The sequence below is a fragment of the Eleutherodactylus coqui genome, chromosome 6, assembly GCF_035609145.1.
Source record: "Eleutherodactylus coqui strain aEleCoq1 chromosome 6, aEleCoq1.hap1, whole genome shotgun sequence".
NCBI lineage: Eukaryota > Metazoa > Chordata > Amphibia > Anura > Eleutherodactylidae > Eleutherodactylus > Eleutherodactylus coqui.
Genome location: NC_089842.1, coordinates 150,474,786 through 150,498,301, shown reverse-complemented (window position 1 = coordinate 150,498,301; position 23,516 = coordinate 150,474,786). Strand labels below are relative to the sequence as shown.

Below are 23,516 nucleotides of genomic sequence, written 5' to 3'. Positions count from 1 at the left end.
TGGTAACTTCACAACGGATTGCAGTATCGGCCATCTAGATGAGAGTTAAACAATCTTTTTATTCAAACAACCAAATGGCGCTTCAGACTGCGCTATTTGTTCTGTAAAAAAACGTAAATCTAAGCACACTGGAAAATTTCCATTTTTGAAAAAAAAAATGAATTAATTGAAATCAATAGGAAAAAATGAAACGTTTTTATTCTGTTTCTCTGCTTTAAAACCAGAACAGAGAGACGGAATTATAACGGGCAGCCCCAACAGAAGTGTTGAATGGATATACGTAGCGCCGAAGAGAAAGGAATTGTGGGAGGAGATCGGGAAAAAAATGCATTATTGTTAAAAACATGGTGCCACCAGGGTAAGCAGTGCTGCAGCGGTCATCATAGTCATATCTGTTACCCCTTGTGGGTATATGATGGCACATTCAGGGCTCCTTCACACGATAGTATGCGTTTTAACGGTCACCCACACGCGCCATTAAATCGCGTGAATAAAGAAATTACGCGATCAAGTCCCGAGCTTAATTATCATTTTCTCATCCATTCAGAGTGCAATGTATTAGCGAAAAAAATACGCCACAGCCCGGAAAGCCCTCGCACGGCATAAATCCTCGGAATGACTTCTAATGCCCACATAGAGGCACCTGTAAGCTTTTCCCAGCATTGGACGCTGCTAAACTCCCTCCCCTTTTGTCCAGCTCCCATGGAAGTCTATGAGAACCGCCGGCATATATCAGTCAAAAGATAGAACCAGAACTATCTTTTCCCGCCACGCGTAAAAGCATCCGCCGGAATCAACAGCGTATGTGCTATTTTTCCCTGGGGGCGACGGTTCGTGGCGCAAAATCACTCATGGTAGCGAATGCACTGGATTCCAATGCCTCAGATGGTTGCGATATTCGGCCGGGCATGAAAACTTGTTTAGATAGCCGCGTAAAAACACTCGTGTGAATAAAGCCTGAGGCTGGATGCCCACGAGCGTTTATGTATTTGCGCTAGCATTTGCCCCACCTCTTTTGCGCTTCAAGCATTGTGTATATGTGTGCGCAACTGTTTTTTACTGTACTTTTTGTACATGCAAATCGTGCGCAAAAAACCCTGCAGCCACAGTACTGTACGTTGAAATAGCTAATTAGCAAACAGGGGAGAAGGGGCGGGCACTCAGTGCACTGCTCCAGGCCCGACCCGCGTTCTCCCTCTACAAAGAGGTGCAGCGTATATCGGCCGGGCGCGAATAAAGATTGGGACTCCATCGGGTCAAATCTCCATTCATGTGATTATACAACGGGTATGGACTGTAAAAACGCACATGGTCACACAAAAAATCAAAATGATTTTGTGCATATATGCACAGTGAATACGGAGGTTTTCTGCATTTGTCATGCGCATTTACGCATTTCTACTACTTTCAACAGGCACTTGCAATGCGCAACAAGATAGGTTATACAATGTATTTTTTCAAGCAATCGCACAGCTGGTGAAAAGATATACTTATGTAAATGAACCCAGTGAAATCAATGGTTCTATTCACTGCGTAATATGCAGCGCAATTCTGCTTATGTGAACGAGCGCTTAGAAGGGACCCATGGACAGACTGTCACTGGCGTGAGGGATCAAAGATCTGCAGCCATATACAGAAGGAGCAAGGTGCCGTAGAGTCTCTATGACCCGAGACCGTTGAGGAACACGGACAAGAATAACACGGATCCCACAGAGAACTGGAAACTCATACAATGCCCGGGTCCAAGAACAATGAAGAGGGAAATACTATAGTGTGTCAGTGGTAGACAAAACATACTGAGCGGAGAAAGTCACAGAAATCACCAACTGTTACTAAAAGGTATGACTAAGACCGCTCTCACTCCGGTCGCTTTTTACCGCAATTAGCGCGGTATACCGAGCTACTTCACTGAAGTGAGGGGAGGGGTTTTTCACAGAAAAACACCTCACATCCACAGGAACCTCGCATGTTCACGAGCGCGATAACTGCTGAGTTTAACGGCCCAATATGGCGCTTGCCTATGCCTACGAAGCCGTGGGCTGCATTCACACGAACGTATATCGGCTCGGTTTTCACGCCGAGCCGATATACGTCGTCCTCATGTGCAGGGGGGGGGGGGGGAGGGTGGAAGAGCCAGGAGCAGGAACTGAGCTCCCGCCCCCTCTCTGCCTCCTCTCTGCCCCTCTGCACTATTTGCAATGGGGAGAGGCGGGACGGGGCTAGTTCTCGGAACTTTGTCCTGCCCCGCGTCCTTTTATTGCAAATAGTGCAGAGGGGCAGAGAGGGGGCGGGAGCTCAGTTCCTGCTCCTGGCTCTTTCACCCCCCCCCCCCCCCCCCCCGCAGATGAGGACGACGTATATCGGCTCGGCGTGAAAACCGAGCCGATATACGTTCATGTGAATACAGCCTTACAGGGATATTCTGGTTCCATTAAGCAGAGATTAATCATATAATGAAAAGTTGGGGAAACTTTCTGTTTTAGGCCTCGTTCACACAGGCAACACAGCAACTCCGTGAAAAAATCGCAGCGATATCTCATCGCTGGTCTGTGCGGTATCGCTGCACTTTCTCACAGTGATACAGCGATTTTGGGCTCCACTGCGTCTTTTCTCCGGTTCCTGACAGTGTTTCTCATCTCTTCTGGCCGGGGATTGAAAATCCCCGCCCCCTGAAAGCACTGGCGCGATTAGCTGTAGCTTAGCCAATCAGAGCCAGGAATCGATGAATGGCAGTTATTGGTTCATCAGGCATTGGCTGTGATTGGCTTAGTGTCAGCCAATCAGAGGCAGCACTTCGAGGAGGCAGGGATTTTTCAATCCCCGGCCAGAAAAGAAGATGAAGAACAGTGTCAGGGACCGGGAAGAAGCTGTTTCTAAGGTAATGTATACTTTTTTTAAAAACTTCAGTTAGGGCTTAGATTTGGGCTTTGACAGTAGGATTTCCTACTGTCAAAGTTGCATCGCACTGCTGCGATGCAATGCAATAGAGAGGAAGGCTCCATAGGAAAACATGGGCTATAAAACCTCGCGTGCATATCACCAGACCTGTGAGGTTTTTGTGCCGGGATGTTGCATGCTACAAAACATCGCATGTGTGAAGGAACCCATAGGAAAGCATTGGCTTCACATACATGCAATTTGTGGCAATGTGACAAAATTGCGCGATAAAGTTGCCCGTGTGAACAAGGCCTTAATTCCTCAACAATTTCAAGATCTCTATATAGTGCCTGTGGAACACCCACTATTTGCACTCAGAGGCTGAAAACCTATCCTGGTCCTATGAGGACAGGTGTAGGGCTCGGCACAGTACTGTTATTTCATTTCTCTAAAACAAGTGGTGCACCTTTTATGAGCATCACATGACCAGGACCAGATCTGTGCCACGTTTATGAGCAATGTTTTATTTGCTGACGGTAAGTAATTAGGTTCCTTTCACATCTGCGGTGGAGATTCTCCTTTGCTGCTCCATTCGGGCATCGGGAAAGGGGAATCCCCTTGCCAAACAGGTCTTATGATGGAACTGAACAGACCCCATTTACTATATTGGGGGAGTGCGTTCGGTTTCCGCCCAGCTGCCCGGCACTACATTTCTGCTGGTATTTTGAGCTGGATCTGCAATGGAACTTTCGACCTCCGGAGGTTACAACGCAGATGTGAAGGCAGCCTTAGGCCTCCTGCACACGGGCGGATTTGCATTGTGAAATAAAGAGTGGGATTTCAACTCCGGATTCTGAAGCTAATCCAGCCCATAGCATGCTATGGTAAAACGCAATTTCCTGCCCACAAGCGGAAATCGATTGCGTCTTCCTGCCCTCGGGGGAGAAATCGCAGCATGCTGCGATTTTGTGCAGACTACGCACGGCCGGCTTCCATTGAAGTCAATGGAAGCAGTCCATCCCTCGGCCATTCTGCAATCATCATTGCAGAATGGTTGTTGCAGCTGCATCATTGCCATAGCGACTGCGTGTCGTCCTCTGTACCGCGCATGTTCTCCGGCACATCAGCCTCAGAGGAGAAGACGCCGGACAGGTAAGCAGGTGTCACCGTCCGGGCATCGGGTAGAACTCCTCTGCGGGAATCCTGTGTGCAGACGTCCTTAGATGGGAAAAAGGTGAAGAATTGAAACAATGTATATTAGAAAGTTGCTGTTTTATTAATCATATAACCACTGTGTACACACATTACATATTCCATAATGATCCTGCGTTATATCCTGTATTATACCCCAGAGCTGTACTCACTATTCTGCTGGTAGAGTCACTGTGTACATACAGTACATTAGTTATCTTGTAGTGATCACAAGTTATATCCTATATTGTTTTCCAGAGCTGCACTCACTATTCTGGTGGAGTCACTGTCTACATTACTTATCCTGTACTGCTCAGTTACATCCTTTTTTATACACCGGAGCTACAATACTGTGTTCAGGCCCTTTTATATGGCCTGATTATTGTGCAAACAGCTCGTTAGATCAAGCAGTTTGTATGATAATTGTACAGTGTGAATGCATGCAGTGAAAGACCGATCGGCAGTAAATCACTGATTGGATCTTTCATTTATACGTAAAAATTATCGTTGGTCGGCCGCTACATCGGCCCGTGCAAACAGGCAATCGATCATCTATGACCAACTGCCTGTTTACTGTGAATGGAGGCGGGCGGGCCAGAATGATCTCGAACATGCTCCGCCTCTATTCACTGAGTGATGATCCTCCTGAACACATTGCCCATTGTTTTCAAAGAAACCTTAGGCTGGATTCACATGAACGTATATCGGCTCGGTTTTCATGCCCAGCCGATATACCTCGTCTCTCTCCGCAGGGGGGGGGGGGGACCTGGAAGAGCCAGGAGCAGTGCTCTAAGCTCCCGCCCCCTCTCTGCCTTCTCTCCGCCCCTCTGCACTATTTGCAATGAGGAGAGGCGGGATGGGGCGGGGCTAATTCTCAGAACTTAGCCCCACCCCTGTCCCACCTCCTTTCAGTTCCTGCTCCTGGCTCTTCCATCCTCCCCCCCCCCCCTGCAGATGAGGACAACGTATATCGGCTCGGCGTGAAAACCAAGCTGATATACATTCGTGTGAATCCACCCTTAAAAACATTGCATGGTGTGCGATGTGCGTGTGAATGTGATACGATGTTGGTCATTGAAATCAATAGAAAACACTGCGATCTTCTAGCGCACATGAAACACGCACATGAGGATTGGAAATTCACAGAGGCGGTGCAAGCCATTTTTGCATGAAAAACGCCCCAATTCATGAGTAAAACACACGTTGACAAGTGCGATATCACGCTCTCCTGTCTGATTGTAGCCTAACTTATACACTAAGGTCTCTCTCCCACGAGCATAGACGTTATTACGTGCGCCCGCCGGCACCGTAAAAACGCGTGAACAGGCGCACAAATCTAATGTTTGTGCGCCGGTTCAGATGGCATTGCGGCCCGGCGCATATACGCTGAGACCGTAAAGCCGTTGCCTCCTCTTCCCTCCCTGTCTCAACTCCTTTCTCTTTCCCCCTACTGTTTGCAATGAGAGTGGGTGGAGCTGAGCACCCACCCTCCCTCGCCTCTTGTTCGCAGCCAGCAATAGGAGGGGGCGGGGCGTGGTGAATCTTAGCTCCACCCACATCCCTGCCCCACACATTGCAAAAGCCGGAGGGGAGGAGAGAAGGGGGAGGGAGTTTAGCAGTCATGCTGCTCAACTCCCTCCCACCTCCCTTCTCCGCACGCTGTCATTGACTCCCATAGGAGCCCATCCAGCGGCCGACATATTCCGGCTGCAAAGATAGTTCCAGGACTATCTTTGCGGCCTGACATAAAAGCGCCTGGTGCTATATTGGCCGGCCGGGTGCTTTTACTCTGCAGGAATACTGTCATGTGATTTGATGCATTGGAATCCAATGCATCAGATCATAGCGTATATCATCCGGCTGTTAAAACGGCTTATATACGCTCGTGGGAATAAAGCCTAAATGATCACTTCATTGTATTTCCGAAAAATTCGCTCTTGTTGGCTGTTCCTGAACCACGGTATTAAGAGTGTACCAAGATTGGTTGAACCATGGACAGACATCCGACAGAAGATCACACAGTGGCAGGCTTTGGGTGGTTGATCCTGGATGTGAATGTCTGATGGCACGTCTGGTATCTCAACATTGACGTTGACAGTAGAACAACTGACCGAGCAGTACAACAACAGGGAGGTTAGACATATTTCCACAATGGCCATGCGGTGTACCTTGCATTATTTGGGGTTTAACAACCGAAAACTGACAAGGGTGCCCATGATGACCCTGTGTCATTGCTACCGTGTTTTCCCGAAAATAGGTACTACCTAGAGATGAGCGAACCTACTCGGCCACGCCCCTTTTTTGCCCGAGCGCAGCGATTTTCGAGTACTTCCGTACTCGGGCGAAAAGATTCGGGGGGCGCCATGGGTGAGTGGGGGGGTTGCAGCAGGGAGTGGGGGGGGGGGGAAGAGGGAGAGAGAGGGCTCCCCCCTGTTCCCCGCTGCTACCCCCCGCTCCGCCACGCCTTCCCCCGGTGCCCCCTGAATCTTTTCACCCGAGTACGGAAGTACTTGAAAATCGCGGTGCTCGATCGAGTAATTACTCGAAACGAGTATATTCGCTCATCTCTAGTCCTACCCCAAGACCTATCGGGTTTTTGGGGGAGGCTTGAAATATAAGGCCTCCCCCGAAAATAGGACCTAGCTGAAGTGCCCCAAAAATTTTTAAAAAAATCAATACTCACCTGGTCCGCGGCGTCCGGTTGGTCAGCGGCATCCGGATGGTCTCGGGCGGCGCTGCGGCAAACAGCTGAGTCCTCCCTGTCCTCCTGCTCAGCTTCTGCTGGGGACGGGGCTTTGAATAACCCGCGTCCAGCAGAGCGAGCCCTGTGATTGGCTAATCTCAGTGCCATCTGCCAATCACAGCTATTCAGTGGATGACATCACTGAATGGCTGTGATTGGCAGATGGCACTGAGATTAGCCAATCACAGTGCTTGCTTTGCTGGAGGCGGGGTATTCAAAGCCCTGTCACAAGCAGAAGCTGAGCAGGAGGACAGGGAGGACACTTGCCACAGCGCCGCCGGAGACAATCCGGATGCCACGGACCATGTAAATATAAGCCTTCCCCTGAAAATAAGACACTGTGCCCTTTTTGGGGCAAAAAATAATACAAGACTGTCTTATTTTCAGGGAAACACGGTAGAAATGTCTTGCATAGGCCAAGAAAAGATGTCAAAAATACCTTGGACACAATGCGGAAAGTGTCTGGAGTGATGAGACCCATTTTCTGCTGAACCATACCCATAGCTTGATCCACATCTGGCGTAAACAGCATGAAGCCTTATGCCATGAGTATACCATTGGGGTTCAATAAGCTGGTGGTAGCAATGTAATGGTCAGGGGAGTGAATTCCTGCCATGGCCTAGGACCGCTGGTCATCATACCACAATCCTTGAGTGGTGGACGCTACAAGGATTTGTTAGGTCACCATCTGCACCCATATCTTCAGGAATTCTTCCCCGACCACAGCGACATCTTTCAACAGGACAAGGCCTGGTTTTGAGCTCGGATCACAAGGGAGAGGTTGGAGGAACGTGACAATGAATTCTCCTCACTGCTTTGGCTTCCCAAATCACCGGACTGTAACCCCATTGAACAAGTTTTGGATATGCTGGAAAGGTTATGAGATCTGCTCCCACTTTTCTGTAAAATGTGCCCCGACAGAGCAGCTGCAGCGGGCATGGGTCGAGTGTTTGAGCTGGCAGGTTCTCTTTAAATCCAGGTCTAGATATTTTTGTTCTTATCCTATTTGCCATCTTTTCTTTGTATTTAGTTCATATCCTCCACATTGTCATAACTTCATCCTTATCACACCCCAGCAGGCTTCAATCACTTCACTCTCCAAGTGTCCAGCAGGTCTAGCCCCTCCTGTCTGCTCAGGGAAGGTTATATAGGACTCAGCTGATCAGCCTTCTTCCCTCAGTCCTGGGGTAGAAAAGTCTCACTAGGTAGTGCAAGAAATGAGCCACAATGGGCAACAAGGTGACCAGAGGAGACTTTGAATGGGTGTACACCGATCAGCCTCACACCGAGCGCAGGAAAGAAATCCTAGGTAATGCCTTGAGCTTTATTGTATCTTTATCTAGTTGCAGTCATTTGTTGTTGTTTTTTCTTTGCTTAGTAATACTGTCAACAGTGAATCTATGCAAACTTTACTAGGGATGTCACTGGTGGAGGGGTGAGGGATGTGGCACTGAGTGCCTTAGGAAAGGGCACTTGGTCACAATATTTAGATACAAGGTTAGGATAGTGGACTAAAACTGTGCCCAGGTGAAGGCTATGTCGCTTGGCACTTTTTTAGATGCCTTGTTGCTTAAAGCGCAATTCTCTAAGGTCCTTTTGCATTGGGCTGGGGTGTCCTTCATACATATATGTAACTGGATCCAGGCATTTCTGCAGGGGGAATGTAGTAATATTCCCATTGTGTGGAACTGTCACCTATGTAAATATGGACTCTCCCTCAAAAAGCATGTATACAGCTGTATATGGTGACTAAGGTTCCGTTTACAATAAACATATCATTTAAATGAGTGCGAATGATGTCAAACGTAAGGCCCATTTAGATGCAACGATTATTGCTCAAAAGCCATCTTTTGAGTGATAACTGCTGTTTCTAAATGCGCGGCTATCGTGCACTATTCGTTCATCACTAAGTGGATACCAGCTGATAGCTCCAAGAACAAAGCAGCTGTATGCAGATGACAGCTCCCGCTGTCTTCTGCATACAGTGGCTGCCTGCATTTACACGCTAATAAACTCTTAAAGGGGTTGTCTCGCGGCAGCAAGTGGGGTTAAGCACTTCTGTATGGCCATATTAATGCACTTTGTAATGTACATCGTGCATTAAATATGAGCCATACAGAAGTTATTCACTTACCCACTCCGTTGCTGGCGTCCCCGTCTCCATGGATCCGTCTAATTTCGGTGTCTTCTTGCTTCTTTAGACGCGCTTGCGCAGTCCGGTCTTCTGCTGTGTGCTCGCGCCGGAGAGCTGGTCTGCGCGTCGTCATCGTAGCTCCGCCCCGTCACGTGGTGCCGATCAGCCAATTAGGTGGCTGTATCGGCAGTGGAACGCAAGGAAGGAGAAGACAATCCATGGTGCACCATGGGAGAAGACCCACGGTGCACCATGGGAGAAAACCGCGGTGCATCATTGGGAAAGGACCGGCGGCCATCTTTAAAAGAAGAAAAGAAGATCCTGCGCAAACGGGGATGCAGGTAAGTGACTTTTTTTTTTACATGACTAACGGAATTGATTTTAACGGGGCAGAATGCAGGGGTAAGTTATAAAAAAAAATTTGGATTTCGCCACGGGACAACCCCTTTAAGTAGCTAATTAGCTACTTAAGAGCTTATGCAAAGTAATCGCTCAAAACAGTCACTCAAACTGCCGTTTGAGCGAAATATATATATATTTTTTTTAGCGATGATCTTTACATGTAAATGGGCCCTTAGGACAAGCAGCCTGCTTATGTAGCAGATACATCGTTGGTTCGTTTTTGCTGCGGAATCCGCGTCCTGTCCTCAATGTTAATTGCGGATGGGCTGGAGGTTGAACAACTTACACTGACCTCAATGGAAGCCATCCGCGCAAAAATAAGGCATGCTGCATTTTTTTTTTCTCCACTGCGAGTGGAAATGACAATTGAGCTAGTACAGTGCAGGTTCTAAGGGGAGAAGGACTGCATGAATAACTGGGAAGTTTCTTTCTGCTGGGGTTACACAGTGACTTCAAGCCTCAGAAAAGTAGTGGGACAAGTAGTTTGTGACGTCTCTGACTTGTTGCACAACTGTTTAAGGGGGTTTTCCGAGTCACTGATTTTATATTTGGGCTCCCCATGACCAAAATTATATAAAATTAATGTATTCACCGTGGTGCCACAGCAGCGAAGCCCGAAAGCCTTGATGATTTTCCAGAAACCTGCCATGTGGGCTTCTAATGTATAAGCCTTGAGGCAGGCCTGTGGGATGTCACTGATATTGTCCCTGTCTGGCCTCCTATTGGCTGCAGCAGTCACATGACTAAACAACCCACGTGACCGCTGCAGCGCTTGTAAATAGAGAACCAAAGCAGAGGGATTTGGGAGGTGAGTTTTCATATTCAATGTGTCCCCGCCCCATTGTCACCAATGTTATGGTTATGCGGAAAATCCCTTTAAGAGCTGTGATTTGAGTGTTAAAAAGCATAGACAGGTTGCAGTCACATGTGACTTGTATAGCAGTTTATGATGACATATGGCCAAGAATTGTGCAGCAAGTAATGCATATGGTTCTGCAGGCCACACAGGAGAAGTTTATTAAAACCGTGATAATTGGCAAAAAAAGTGGAGTGCAAATAGTCATGTGGCAAAAACTATGGCACAACTGCTCCATCTGAATACACCCCAAATGTCTGATTACTGTGGGCCCCATTGCTGCAACCGCCACACATCACTAAAATAAGGGTCCTCCTAAGCCCTCCATTCCTCATCACTGCATGAACACATTGAGACGTTTGAATAGAGTGCCGGTCAAGAATGAGCCTTGCCGCTTCATTCAGTCGTGATGGGATTGAGTCGTTTTCCAGTGAGCCCCATAAAAAGTGAATGGAGTGGCAGGGCAGATACTCAGCTAGCTCTCTATTCCAAATGTCTCACAATGGTCCTGCAGTAAGAAGGAACGGAAGGCTCGGAGTTGGGACCACTGATAGGTCAGGGTCCCTACGATCAACCTTTTCTCCTGCGAAGAGGTGATACATGTTATGGCCCCTTTACACGGGCCGAGAAACTCGCGATACTCTTTTGCCCAATGGAACAGACTGGCAATTTCATCCCCAGCTCGCTCCAGCAGCCTTCTGGTCCGGAAAATAGGTAATAGGGATGCCCTGTGATACATTCTTTACCCACGCTTTATATAGCTATTGTCCACTGTGGTCCATTGTCCACTGAAGAACCCGAAATCTTTCCTGCCTTTGATACTTGCTTTTCTCTACATCCCTCCTGTGAATTCCCCAATTCTCTACATGCTGTAAATGATAAGTAGTACTGGTACTCATTGAAGGGTTCCATCAGGTGTTTGCAGATCTATTTTCAATCAATGCCCATGGCGGAAAAAAACATAGACTCCTTCAAAAGGAAGAGTGACCCATCCGTAGAGAAATGTTTCAGGGTTCTTGCCCCTCATCTTTACAGGTTGGGTGGATCAGATGCCTTACACAGGTAACTATATAGACTTTGCCATCCCCACTAGAGGGAGTCAAATGATAACTTTATATAAACTCACTGAACTCTAAAGTAACTGGGTGAGCCAAACCAGGGAGCAGTATTATCGATGCTGCTGAAGATTCAGCATATATTAATAGGACACAACCTCCGTCTAATGAAGGGACCACCACTTTTTTGAGCCATAAATGTGCTCAGGGCAATGCAGTTGGGGTCCGTTTACACCAAACGATTTATCATTATACAGCAGATGCATCATTCAAACGAGAAATCATTCAGTCATTCACATTGAGTGTATAAGTGATGAGAACGACTGAACGATCGGGATTTAAAACAAACAAGTTTATTAGTAAATGAGCCAACGATGATTTTTAGGGCTTATTTAGCCGACTGTATATCGGCTCGGTTTTCACGCCGAGCCGATATACGGTGCCCTTGTCTGCAGGGGGGGGGGGGGGGGATGGAAGAGCCAGGAGCAGGAACTGAGCTCCCGCCCCCCTCTCTGCCTCCTCTCCGCCCCTCTGCACTATTTGCAATAGGAGGGGGCGAGACGGGGGCAGAGCTAAGTGCCTGCTCATGGCTCTTCCGGCGTGAAAACCGAGCCGATATACGGTCGTCTAAATAAGCCCTTATAGTGCATAAGATGAATAAGCAAATGATTTATCATTCATCGTTCAATGGCTGCTTTTACACTGAAGTTTATTCTTCATTTTCACTTGTGTGAACAATCTTTCCACCTGCAGGGGCCTTTACTTGCTTCCCCTCAGTCTTCTTGGTATGCAATACATAGTGCCTTATTCATCAGAGGGCAGCCATGAGCCTTACATTGTAAATATTCAACAGATCTCTTCTGACATCCGCTCATACCCTAAGGCTAACTTCCCACAGGCAAGTATGAATCACGGCCTGATATTGTGCTCGCCAACATGTGATATCCCCGCAGATGCAAGGCAGGTTTTAGCTCAAAACTGCCTCGCATCACTTTGAGAACGTAGCGATCCTTTGCCGCGGCTCCCATAGTGCAATACTGCCGCTGGCCCCATTAAAAAACAATGGGCGATGCAAGGGCATGCCCAAAGGGAGGACGTACTGTGATTTGTTTCCTGCATTGCCCCCCCCCCCCCCCAAAAAAAAAAAATCACTTAAGTGTATGGCCCCATTCAAAAGAATGGGTTCATATTTGTGTGTCTCAGCGCACAAATGTTGTACAATTTTCTCAGCTGTGTGAAGGTTGCTGCCTTATTTGTAGTTGGTATAATTAGCATAACAAGGAGTTTTATGGGAGAGGTAGTTCCCACATTCATTGGTGCCCACTAGGGAAACGGCAAAATGCCCCAAATCGTGCTTCCTTTGCCAACTTTCTACATACAACACAGTGTGTTATACATGGGCTGATTAGGGGGATAAGGGACGTATTACTGGTAATTCCGCTCCAAAATCTGAGTTAAACGCCACACCCAATGGTGCAGATCTTGATGCTGTGTATCTGCTGCGGACCCATGTGGACATAACCTTAAGGTGGTGACATGCTTGAAGGGGTTATCTCAAAATCTAAAGTTATCCCTTATCCACAAGGGGATCTTGTCTGCCTCCCCACTGCTGGCTTCCTTCAGTCCCTTCGACCCACAGTGAGGATGCCAAATGGAGCAGCAGTTGGACAGGCACAGTGGCAGTGTTCACTTTCAATGGGACCGCCAGAGATAGCCAAGCTTCAAGCACTTGGCAATTTATCAGCCCCATTAAAATGACTGGAGCAATGGTTGTAGACGTGTGGCGAGTGCTCCAATCAGTATGACCCCCACAGTCGGTAGGAGAGACTTCTCCACGATGACTAGAAGAGGGGGACATGGGACTCCTATTTTCAGGAATGGAGGGATACATGGGACCCCTGTTGGCTTCTACCTCATTGGGTGTTTTTTGTTTTTTTTCCCTTCCTCTGGATCAATATTGGGGGAAGAGGAGGGGAGCATACTATGCTGAACTAGATGGCCATATGTCTTTTTTCAGCCTAGCATACTATATTCTCAGGATTGTTGAGGTCTCAGACTCTCACCAATCAAGTTATCGCCTGTACTCTGGATAGTAGATAACTTTAGATTTTTGGGGAACCCCTTTAATTACTATTACTATTCAGATCAACTTCATAATGTTTCTTTATAGAAGATAGAGCTCTATTCTTCACAAAGTCATGATCGTTCTGTCTGCGGGAATTCACTGTTAGAGGAAGCTAAGTGCACACAGATTTATGTAGCTGTAAATGTATTGTCTGGTTACCGCCATGGTCCTGGTGTTTGTGGCAGAAGTCACCTGACCGCTGCAGCAACACCATCCCAAACTCTTGGTGGTATGGCGCCTGGTTGACTTCTGGTGACAAAACCTGCCACAACAAACCTCGGGATCATGGCAGGGCTGCTGCACTGAATTGTGGTGGCAGAGGATGGGTAAGTACTGCTATTTTTGTTGTTTTAGCATAGTGGGCCCTATAGGGGGGTCTGTTTTCCGGTAACCAAACAACCTCTTTAAAGGTGTTATACAGCACTTTTTTCATATGCCCCCATTGGACATCGGGAATGAAAAGACACGGACAGCTGACGAGGCTCAATATTGGATTGGGTAGAATAGACGCACTACAAAACCAACAACCTTTTTTAATATGTGCAGAGCGCAGCACCACCTGGTGGCCACAGGGAACGAAAATTTTAATATTTAACTCTGGCTTTAGGGATCACTTGGTGCTATGTTGTTGGAGGGGAATTTTTGTTTAAGAGGACACCTCTGCCCAATTACACACCTGAATGTTGCCCTTCATGTTTGACAAAAATAGTTGGGAATTATACTGGACACATTATTTGAAAATGTTTTGAAATTTCTTTATTTTTCTTCCTTGTAGCAAAGTATCCAGAAATCAAATCTCTTATGGGACCGGACCCTCGTCTAAAATGGGTTGTCTTGGCAATGGTCGCTGTTCAGCTTGTGGTCTGTCAGCTAGTCAGAGACTTGGCTTGGAAATGGGTTTTATTCTGGGCATATGCATTTGGTGGGTGCATGAATCACTCATTGACTTTAGCCATTCACGATATCTCCCACAATGTAGCCTTTGGTAACCGGCAGGCAAAGTGGAACAGATGGTTTGCAGTGATCGCCAACTTGCCAATTGGCATACCATATTCTGCGTCCTTTAAGAAATATCACATTGATCACCATCGATATCTGGGAGGAGACAGTCTAGATGTGGACATACCAACAGACTTTGAAGGATGGTTCTTCTGCACCCCTTTTCGTAAACTCTTATGGCTGATCTTACAGCCGTTCTTATATGTGTTACGGCCACTATATGTGAATCCAAAGCCCATCAGCAGGATGGAGATGTGTAATGCCCTTGTCCAGTTTTCAGCTGACTTTCTACTGTATCAAACATGTGGCCTGAAGTCTGTAGTCTACCTCCTTGCTGGCTCAATCTTTTGCTTGGGATTTCACCCCATCTCCGGACATTTTATTGCAGAACATTATATGTTTATGAAAGGACATGAGACCTATTCCTACTACGGATCTCTGAATTTACTAACTTTTAATGTCGGTTACCATGTGGAGCATCACGACTTTCCAAGCATTCCTGGAAGCAGACTGCCCATGGTACGTATGTGTGCTCTACTTCCCTAGTTTTGTCTCTACCAGTAGCCTCCAACCCACCATGCTGGAGTTGAAGTGTTGCAACAGCTAGAGAGCTACAGGTTGAAGACCACTCTTCTATTATTGGCAAGTGGGGCTGGATTATTAGTTGTGGAAGTCATAAAACTGGTTATAGACCTCAGACAAATGGCCCAAACAGCCGAGTATTTTTAGCCCTTATTTGGCCATATTTATTTTCACAAATGACTAATGACCAGCAGACTTGAAAACCCTTTTATCTTCTACAATGCCTCAAATCCCCTTCCTCTGTTCTCACAGCCACAGAGTTAATACAAACTTTGGCGAGTTCACTGCATTTATACATCTCCCATTGAATTTCATAAGTCTGTATGCAATTAGCTCCCCCTGGTGGTGGCAGTTGGCAGCCATGATTGTATTTGTATGAAGCAAACCAGGGAATTTCTGTAATAGGAAATTTGAGCTCTGATCTCTCTATGCGCAGAAATGGGTAGGCAGTTGTCAGTGGCTCTTGTATATCAAGAACTACTTCCTCTATGTGAGGCTGCTACTGATAAAATATAAGTTTCTCACACACATATTTTGAGCCTCAGGTCATATAATTTGCACAATATAACTTGCCCTCTGATTGCTAGCCTTTTATTATTGATTGACAAATGGCCTCTTGTTTGCTAGTGTGGTCTGCATTATTGGGATCTGTTTGCATGGTCAAAAGTTTCTATAGAAAAGCTCTCATTACTCGACTCCTGTGAGTTGCACAGACTGAATTTTGTGTTTTCCTTCCTCAGGTACGGCAGATTGCTTCAGAGTATTATGACACTCTCTATCAGCACCAGTCTTGGGTCCAGGTTCTGTGGGATTTCATCTTTAATGAGGAAATTGGACCTTATTCAAGGATCAAAAGAAAATGCAAGCTTGCAAATGTGGCATAACGACCTAATGTTGCTGATAGTATGTTTTATGTGTAGCCATCCTGGGTGACAGTGTACAGAATAATAAAATATCTGGTGTTTTCTAATGATCTTGGGTCTGTGTGTGTTCGATCGTTGGCCAATGCTGCATTGTGTAAAAGATCCCATAAAAACACAACCTCTTTCCATATGACCTAATGAGGCACCTGGATGTCATACAAGGGGGTCCCACACTTGGAACCAAAAAATGTCTGCATTGTAGATGAGTAAGTCATGTGTAATATGATTGACAATTTGTGTAAATGATCATAATGAAATATTACATTTGGTGTTAGGTTCCAGTAGCTAATTCTGCAGTGATCAACTAAATGCCAGGGTGGCTGGTTTTAGGGTTTTTCTAGCCCAGCTATTGTTAGGATATCCCATCAATGCCTGTTGGACCCCCATTGATGCTTGGCATGAGGCAGCGATGCCGGGTGACGCACAACAGCCATCATGGCTTTTTCATTTCCTCACAGTACTGTGACACAAGTGGTGGACTGGTTGCAATTTGAAACAGCACTTTAGAAGAAGGTGGATCCAGGAAACTACAGACCTGTGAGCCTGACTTCTATACCGGGAAAGATCTCTGAACAAATTATTAAACAGCATGTATGCAAATACTTGGATGAGAATGGAGTAATTAACCAGAGCCAGCATGGATTTGTAACAAACAAGTCATGCCAGACAAATCTAATTTCCTTCTATAACAGAATCACTGACTGGGTTGATCAGGGAAATGCGGTAGATGTAGTATATCTTGACTTTAGTAAAGCATTTGACAAAGTATCTCATACCTTCCATATTGAAAAAATAACCAAATATGGGATGGACAAGGCAACTGTCAACTCACAACTGGCTGAGTGATCATACTCACTGGTCATAAATGGCTGCACATCCAAGTGGAAGGATGTATAAAGTGGGGTACCACAAAGCTCTGTCAGTATTAGTGTATCTTGATGCCACCAGGAATTCCTGGTGGAGACCAGATTGACGGGGGTGACGCCCCCTGATGCTGACTGGCTGCAGACAGTGTTTTGCCTTCAGGTTCTGCAAGCTGGGTCAATGAGAAAATTGATTCAGTCTGCCACTGCAGAGCACCAAGTGACCTCCCCAGCAGCAGGGGCTGCGGCGGCTGCCTTCGGTCCAGCAAGTGCACAAAAGTGACAATCAAAAGGCATGCAGCTAGTGCCTTTATATGTGGCGGCGGCTGCTGGCCAGAAACCAGAACCCAGCTGTCACAGGTTTTTTGGGAGGGGCTGTCATGGAGATGATATGCGGCCGCCGCTACTCAGCCCACAGCCGCGGCCCGGAACGGACGCGTGAGACAGCGCCGGCAGGGTCGGAGGTGTCAGACGGCGGCTGGGATGGAGAGGTGAGCGGGCACCCGCTTACCATACATAGGGTGACATGCTGCCCGGAACAGACTTGACACGCTGCAGCACAGTGTGCATTGTTTTTTCCCAGTGCTGCAACCTTCAGCTGAGGGTTACTACAGCTCCTACACTTGCATTATGACATGTAAATGCTGCAATGTTACAGCGTTAACATGGCAGTATTTACACTTAATAATGTAAGGATAAGAACGGTAGTAACACTCAGCCCAAGGCTGCAGGGCTTGGAAAAAACAATGCACACTGTGCTTCTAGGACCTTACACCCTTGGCCCAATCGGGAGCTGGGGGTGTGACAGGGCATTCCTCCTGTCAAACCCCCTAGCTTCCGGTGGCGTCAAGATACTTATACCGGCTCTATCCTAGGCCCAGTGGTGGTCAACATTTTTATAAATGATCTGAAGGAGGGAATTGATGGGAAACTGATCAAATTTGCTGATGACACAAAGCTAGAAGGGATAGCTAACACTAGGGAAGAGAGGGAGAGCATTCAAAAAGATCTGGAAAAGCTTGACAGTGGGCGGTGACTAACAGAATGGTGTTTAACAAGGAGAAATGAAAAGTCCTAAATCTGGGCAAGAAAAATGAAAAAAGCACATACAGAATGGGAGGAATTGGGCTAAGCAGCACATGTCAAAAAGACTTGGGTATACTAATAGATAATAGCCTGAACATGAGCCAACAATGTGATGCAGCAGCCAAAAAAGGCAAGCAATTCCAGGATGTATTAAGAGAAGCATAGATTCTAGATCACGTGAGGTCATTATCCCCCTCTACTCTTCCTTAGTCAGACCTCATCTAGAATACTGTGACCAGTTCTAGGCACTTCACTTTAAAAAACACACAGACAAACCGGAGCAAGTTCAGAAAAGAGTTACCAAGATTATGAGCGGTCTGCAAATCATGTCCTATTAAGACTGATTAAAGGAGCTGGGAATGTTTAGCTTGTAAAAAAAAGGCTGAAAGGAGACTTAATAGCGGTCTACAAATATCTGAAGGGCTGTCACAGTGCAGAGGGAACAGAAAATAGAGATAGAGGGGAGCTGCTACCGTTAAAAATTTCCTTCTTTATTGAATAAAATAAAGCATACAGCTCACAAGTGCACGCTGAACGCGTTTCGGCAAAAGCCTTTGGACAAAGGCTTTTGCCGAAACGCGTGCAGCGTGCACTTGTGAGCTGTATGCTTTATTTTATTCAATAAAGAAGGAAATTTTTAACGGTAGCAGCTCCCCTCTATCTCTATTTTCTACTCATATGGAATTTGGCCGTTTGCCGTCGGCTACTTGAGGATGGAGCTCCTGTTGGATCCCAGATCTTCCTGCAACATTGAAAGTTACTGCTGGTGAGGTGAGCCCACATCTCTCTTTTTTGGCAGAGGGAACAGCCCTATTCTCATTTGAACAAGGAAAGACCAGAATTAATGGGATGAAACTGAAGGGCAGGAGACACAAATTAAATATTAGAAAAAAACTTTTTGACATTGAGGGTGATAAATAAGTGGAACAGGTTGCCAGGGGAGGTGGTGAGTTCTCCTTATATGGAAGTGTTGAAACAAAGGCTGGACAAATATCTGTCTGGGATGATTTAGGGAATCCTGACTGAGCAGGGGTTTGGATCCGATGACCCTGGAGGTCCCTTCCAACTCTACCATTCTATGAGTGCCACCTTTCTGTCAGTCGTGACGCCTAAGAGCTTTGCCCTAGATGTGAAACAAACTGAGCTCCCAATATGCACTGTTGTCCACTATCAGGAAACTAGCAGAAGTTTGCGCTTTAGACCTGGGTAACTTGGTATGAATTCTGATGATGGTAACACTGTCTGGTAAATGCATTAATAAAACATTTCTAACTATTTCTATTAAACTGTAGGTAGTGGAGTAACTTGAAGCTCCTCAGCCCCAATACAGAGTCTAACTGGGCTGGCCTGGGCAAGTTCATCCCTAAATTGAGTTCTTTGTGACAACAATGTGTACCACTTTGTTGTCCATTACCTCAAAGATTCTTTGGTTGCTGTTCACACTTATACTCTAACAGGGTTGTGCCAAGGAATAAAGTTTTTATCTATCCACAGAATATGGGGTCTGACTGTTGGGACCTCTACTTATCCTGAGAAGGGGAGTCTGGTTAATTCTTGAATGAATGGAACGGAGGTCACACAGGCGCATCGCTGCTCCTTTCACTTCAATTAACATACTGAATATTTCCAAAAAGCTTGAATTTAGTAATTTTTGGCGCTGTGCATGGAGTAGCAGTGCGCCTGCTCGACCTTCCCTCCATTTACTTTGGACCAACCGGACCCACTTTCTCTGGATCGGTGGGGGTCCAGTGGCTGGACCACTACTGATCATAGTTCTTCCTTATTCTATGGATAAGGGACAACTTTATAATTTGGCACAATCCCTTTAATGTATCCATTTAAATTGTAGAAACATTGGAGTACATATACTGCCTACATTGTTGGTATAAACTTAGACAAGGCCGTATACAAAATGCACCAAATTTATCTGTGGCTCATGCTGAATGATACATGTGGTGCATCTTTAAATACTTTTGTCTGACTTTATACTGTGTATTGGTCAGCTTAGTATGAGCCAAAATGTTGTGTGTTTCGCTTAAGCCACACTCTTTTCCAACTAAGGGCCCTTGTGCATGGAACCATCATTTAGATTCTGGCTGGATTATGCAAATCTGAAAGATAATTGTTTGGTGTAAAGACTGCCAGAGACTGAAGGATGAACGATAATTACTTTGCTTATTAGTTTGGTTTGTGCAGGTATAAAAAAAATATATAAAATTTAAAAAAAAGGCAATTGGTGTGTGTAGAGAGGTAACTATTCATCTATGAATGATTGCCTGTTAACTATGAATGGAGGTGTGTGGCTGGAAACTATCTCCGACCCACTCCACCTCCTTTCACTGAGTGATGAGCACCTGACAATCGTCTTATATAAAAGGAAGCTAAGGCAGGCCCCCCAATGAGCAAGGTACAGTGAATCATTCTTTTAGGATTCAGAAATGTGTCTAAAACTTGATTGACTTAGGCCTCATGTCTACGAGGACAGATCCGCAGCGAGTCACCCGCACGCATGATCCGCGCTCCATAGAGATGCATTGGACACCCGCAGGTAATTAAATACCTGCGGATGTCATTTTCCCCTGAGGTGCGGATTGTGTGTGCAGGAAAACACTCACAGCATGCTCCATTTTAGTGCGGGTCTCCCGTGGGGACGGCTCCCGCAGGTTTCTATTGAAGCCGTCCGGATCTGCGGCACACCCACAACTGAATTCTTGCTCTCCGGCGCAGGAGAGCAGGAGTTAAAAAAAAAAAAAAAACCTGCACGGCGCGTGCCGACCAAATCCGCCGGGCCGAAGAAAGAAGATCCGGATGCGATGGAGGGCAGATCCGCATCGTCCGGACAGGTAAGTAATTCTCATTTTTCGTCCTCATGTATACGGGAAAGGAGGGACCCGCTGCGGGATTCTGTATGAAGAATCCGCGGCGGGCCTGATTTTCTCCGTGGCGATGAGGCCTTAAAGTGGTTTTCCAGGCCGCACCTGCTGTCAGTGGTGGAATACACCAGGGTCGTAGCAGAAGCCGCTGCTCCGACCCCTATGTAGTTGCTGCTGCTTGTAAATAATTTCAGGTGCAGCTCCCATTGATTTAAATGAGAGCTGTGCCTGCAATTACGAGCGTCTGCCACTATACAAGAGTCGGAGCAGTGGCTTCCGCTCAAACCACTGTGTATGCCAGCACTGACAGCAGGTGTTGCTTGAAAAACTCCTTTTAAAGTGACACTCCAGGCCTGGAGAAACAAAAATGGACACACGGCTACTATGACTACCTGATGTACACTGTGTATTAGTAAGCATCATTAGGGTGCGGGCAGACGAGCGCATAAACGGCGCGTTTTTGCGACCAAACGTATATACGTGACCATCTGAGGCAATGGTTTCGAATGTATTCGTTCACATGGGCGATTTTACGGCGCGTAAAAACGGCAATTCGAAAAAAAACGGAACATATGCGACCGAAATACGCGCCAACGCATATTCGATCGCCGAAAAGACCGTTTGCAAAGTAGGAATAAACGAAAATACGCTTTCTAGCTCTGGTCGTGATCGGTGAAAAACGATCGCTCGGGCGATTATACGTTGCGCTCGTGCGAACGTAAATACGCCTACGCTCGTCTGCCCGCACCCTAAGAGTGTGGTCTTGCTTACAGCATTCCTTTACCCAAAGGATGTGTAAACCTTGCAATAAACTGTAAATTTGGCTCATGCATTGAGATCTTGAGGGACCACTTGAAGGGGTTGTCTAGCTTTAAACCTGACATCCTCCGCTCAGGATAGCCCATCAATAGTAGATTGACTGGGCTCTGCTGCCCAGCGCCCCTGCCAATCAGCTAATTGTCAGCTCAGGGTACTTGTGCAGGAAACAGACAGCTCTTTCTCACAGCATTGATCCAGCTAAATGTTACAGGCAAAGTTCACCTTTAAAGCAACCGTCTGGGCCTGAAAAAACGAAGATGGCTGCACAGCTTCTGACTACTTGATTGACATTGTGCAAAAATGTTTTGCGACCAAACGTATATACGTGTCCATCTGAGGCAATGGTTTCGAATGTATTCGTTCACATGGGCGATTTTACGGCGCGTAAAAACGGCAATTCGAAAAAAAACGGAACATATGCGACCGAAATACGCGCCAACGCATATTCGATCGCCGAAAAGACCGTTTGCAAAGTAGGAACAAACGAAAATACGCTTTCTAGCTCTGGTTGTGATCGGTGAAAAACGATCGCTCGGGCGATTATACGTTGCGCTCGTGCGAACGTAAATACGCCTACGCTCGTCTGCCCGCACCCTTAGGGTGCATTCACACGAACGGATATCGGCTCGGTTTTCATGCCGAGCCGATATACGTTCTCCTCGTGTGCAGAGGGGGGAGGATGGACGAGCCAGGGCCAGGAACTGTGCTCCCGCCCCCTCTCTGCCTCCTCTCCGCCGCTCTGCACTATTTGCAATGGGGAGAGGCGGGACGGGGGCGGGGCTAATTCCCGGACCTTAGCCCCGCCTCCGTCCCGCCTCCTCTCATTGCAAATAGTGCAGAGGGGTGGAGAGGATGCAGAGAGGGGGCGGGAGCCTCAGTTCCTGCTTCTGGCTCTTCCATCCTCCCCCCCCTGCACACGAGGACAACGTATATCGGCTCGGCATGAAAACCGAGCCGATATACGTTCGTGTGAATGCACCCTCAGGGTGACTACCCACTACAGTTTTTTTTTCACTGCGAAATTTGCAGCGTTTTTTTTCTGCAGGGGTCTTTGGAACTTGTAATGCTAAAATCACGATCACGCAAAATTGCAATTTTAACATTAGAAATCCCATAGACCCCTGCAGTAAAAAAAAAACCGCTGCGAACTTCGCAGTGAAAGAAACCTGTAGTGGGTAGTCACCCTTAGGCTTCATTCCAAAGAGCGTATCTCGGCCGCCGTCTAACGCTACCATCTGGGGCATAAAAGCTCAGGAACAGGCACACAAATCTAACGTTTGTGCACCTGTTCACATGGCATGGGCACCGCCGCATATACGCAGAGGCTGCCATCCCGTTGAGCCTCCCCTTCCCCTTTCCAGATCACCTCTTATCTCCTCCCCTCTGGCTGCTTCTAATGGGATGGGGGTGGAGCTAAGCACCACCCGGTCCCGCCTCCTTCCATTGCTGGCCGCGGACAAGGGGCGCCCATTGGAATCAGCCGGAGGGGAGGAGAGAAGAGGGGGGGGTTAGCAGTCCCTCCCACCTCCCTTCTCCGGCTGCTGTCATTTGCTCCCATAGGAGCCCATGCAGCGTCCAATGTATTCCGTCCGAAAACATAATTCCAGGACTATCTTTTGTGCCATACGTAAAAATGCCTGGTGCTATATTGGCGAGCTGGGCGCCGTTATGTCGCGGGAATACGGCCATGTGATCTGATGCATTGGAATTTAATGTATCAGATCACAGCGTATATCGTCTGACTGTGAAAACGGCGGCTGATATACGCTAGTGTAAAAGAGCACTTATGCCTAGTGCAGAGCCTGAGTGTGAAACACCGAATGGTCAGTGGTTAAACTTAACGAGAAGCCAACGAGCTGACTATTTTTATGCCAGCTGAAACTTTTTATGTCCAGCACCAGAGGGTCACTTTAAGTGAAACTGTAGGCCCATAGTTCACTTAAAGAATTAAAATGAAACAAAACCGAAAATACTTGGATAATCAGCAG

General features: G+C 46.9%; 1 protein-coding gene across 1 annotated transcript; it reads left to right on the top strand.

Annotated features, from left to right (window-relative positions):
* The first annotated feature begins 7,810 nt into the window (after positions 1 to 7,810).
* Positions 7,811 to 15,912, top strand: DEGS2 (delta 4-desaturase, sphingolipid 2). The gene is made up of 3 exons (XM_066605805.1): positions 7,811 to 8,120; positions 14,159 to 14,901; positions 15,705 to 15,912. Exons 1-3 carry the CDS (start codon positions 8,039 to 8,041, stop codon positions 15,846 to 15,848), a joined length of 969 nt encoding a protein of 322 aa, XP_066461902.1. The 5' UTR covers positions 7,811 to 8,038; the 3' UTR covers positions 15,849 to 15,912.
* Positions 15,913 to 23,516: the final 7,604 nt, after the last annotated feature.

Bases quoted from the DNA above. Each gene is read 5' to 3' on its own strand.
- DEGS2 (XM_066605805.1), top strand. From the start codon at position 8,039: ATGGGCAACAAGGTGACCAGAGGAGACTTTGAATGGGTGTACACCGAT. The intron at 8,121-14,158 runs GTAATGCCTTGA...TCTTCCTTGTAG, and splicing joins GCGCAGGAAAGAAATCCTAG to CAAAGTATCCAGAAATCAAA. The intron at 14,902-15,704 runs GTACGTATGTGT...TTCCTTCCTCAG, and splicing joins CTGGAAGCAGACTGCCCATG to GTACGGCAGATTGCTTCAGA.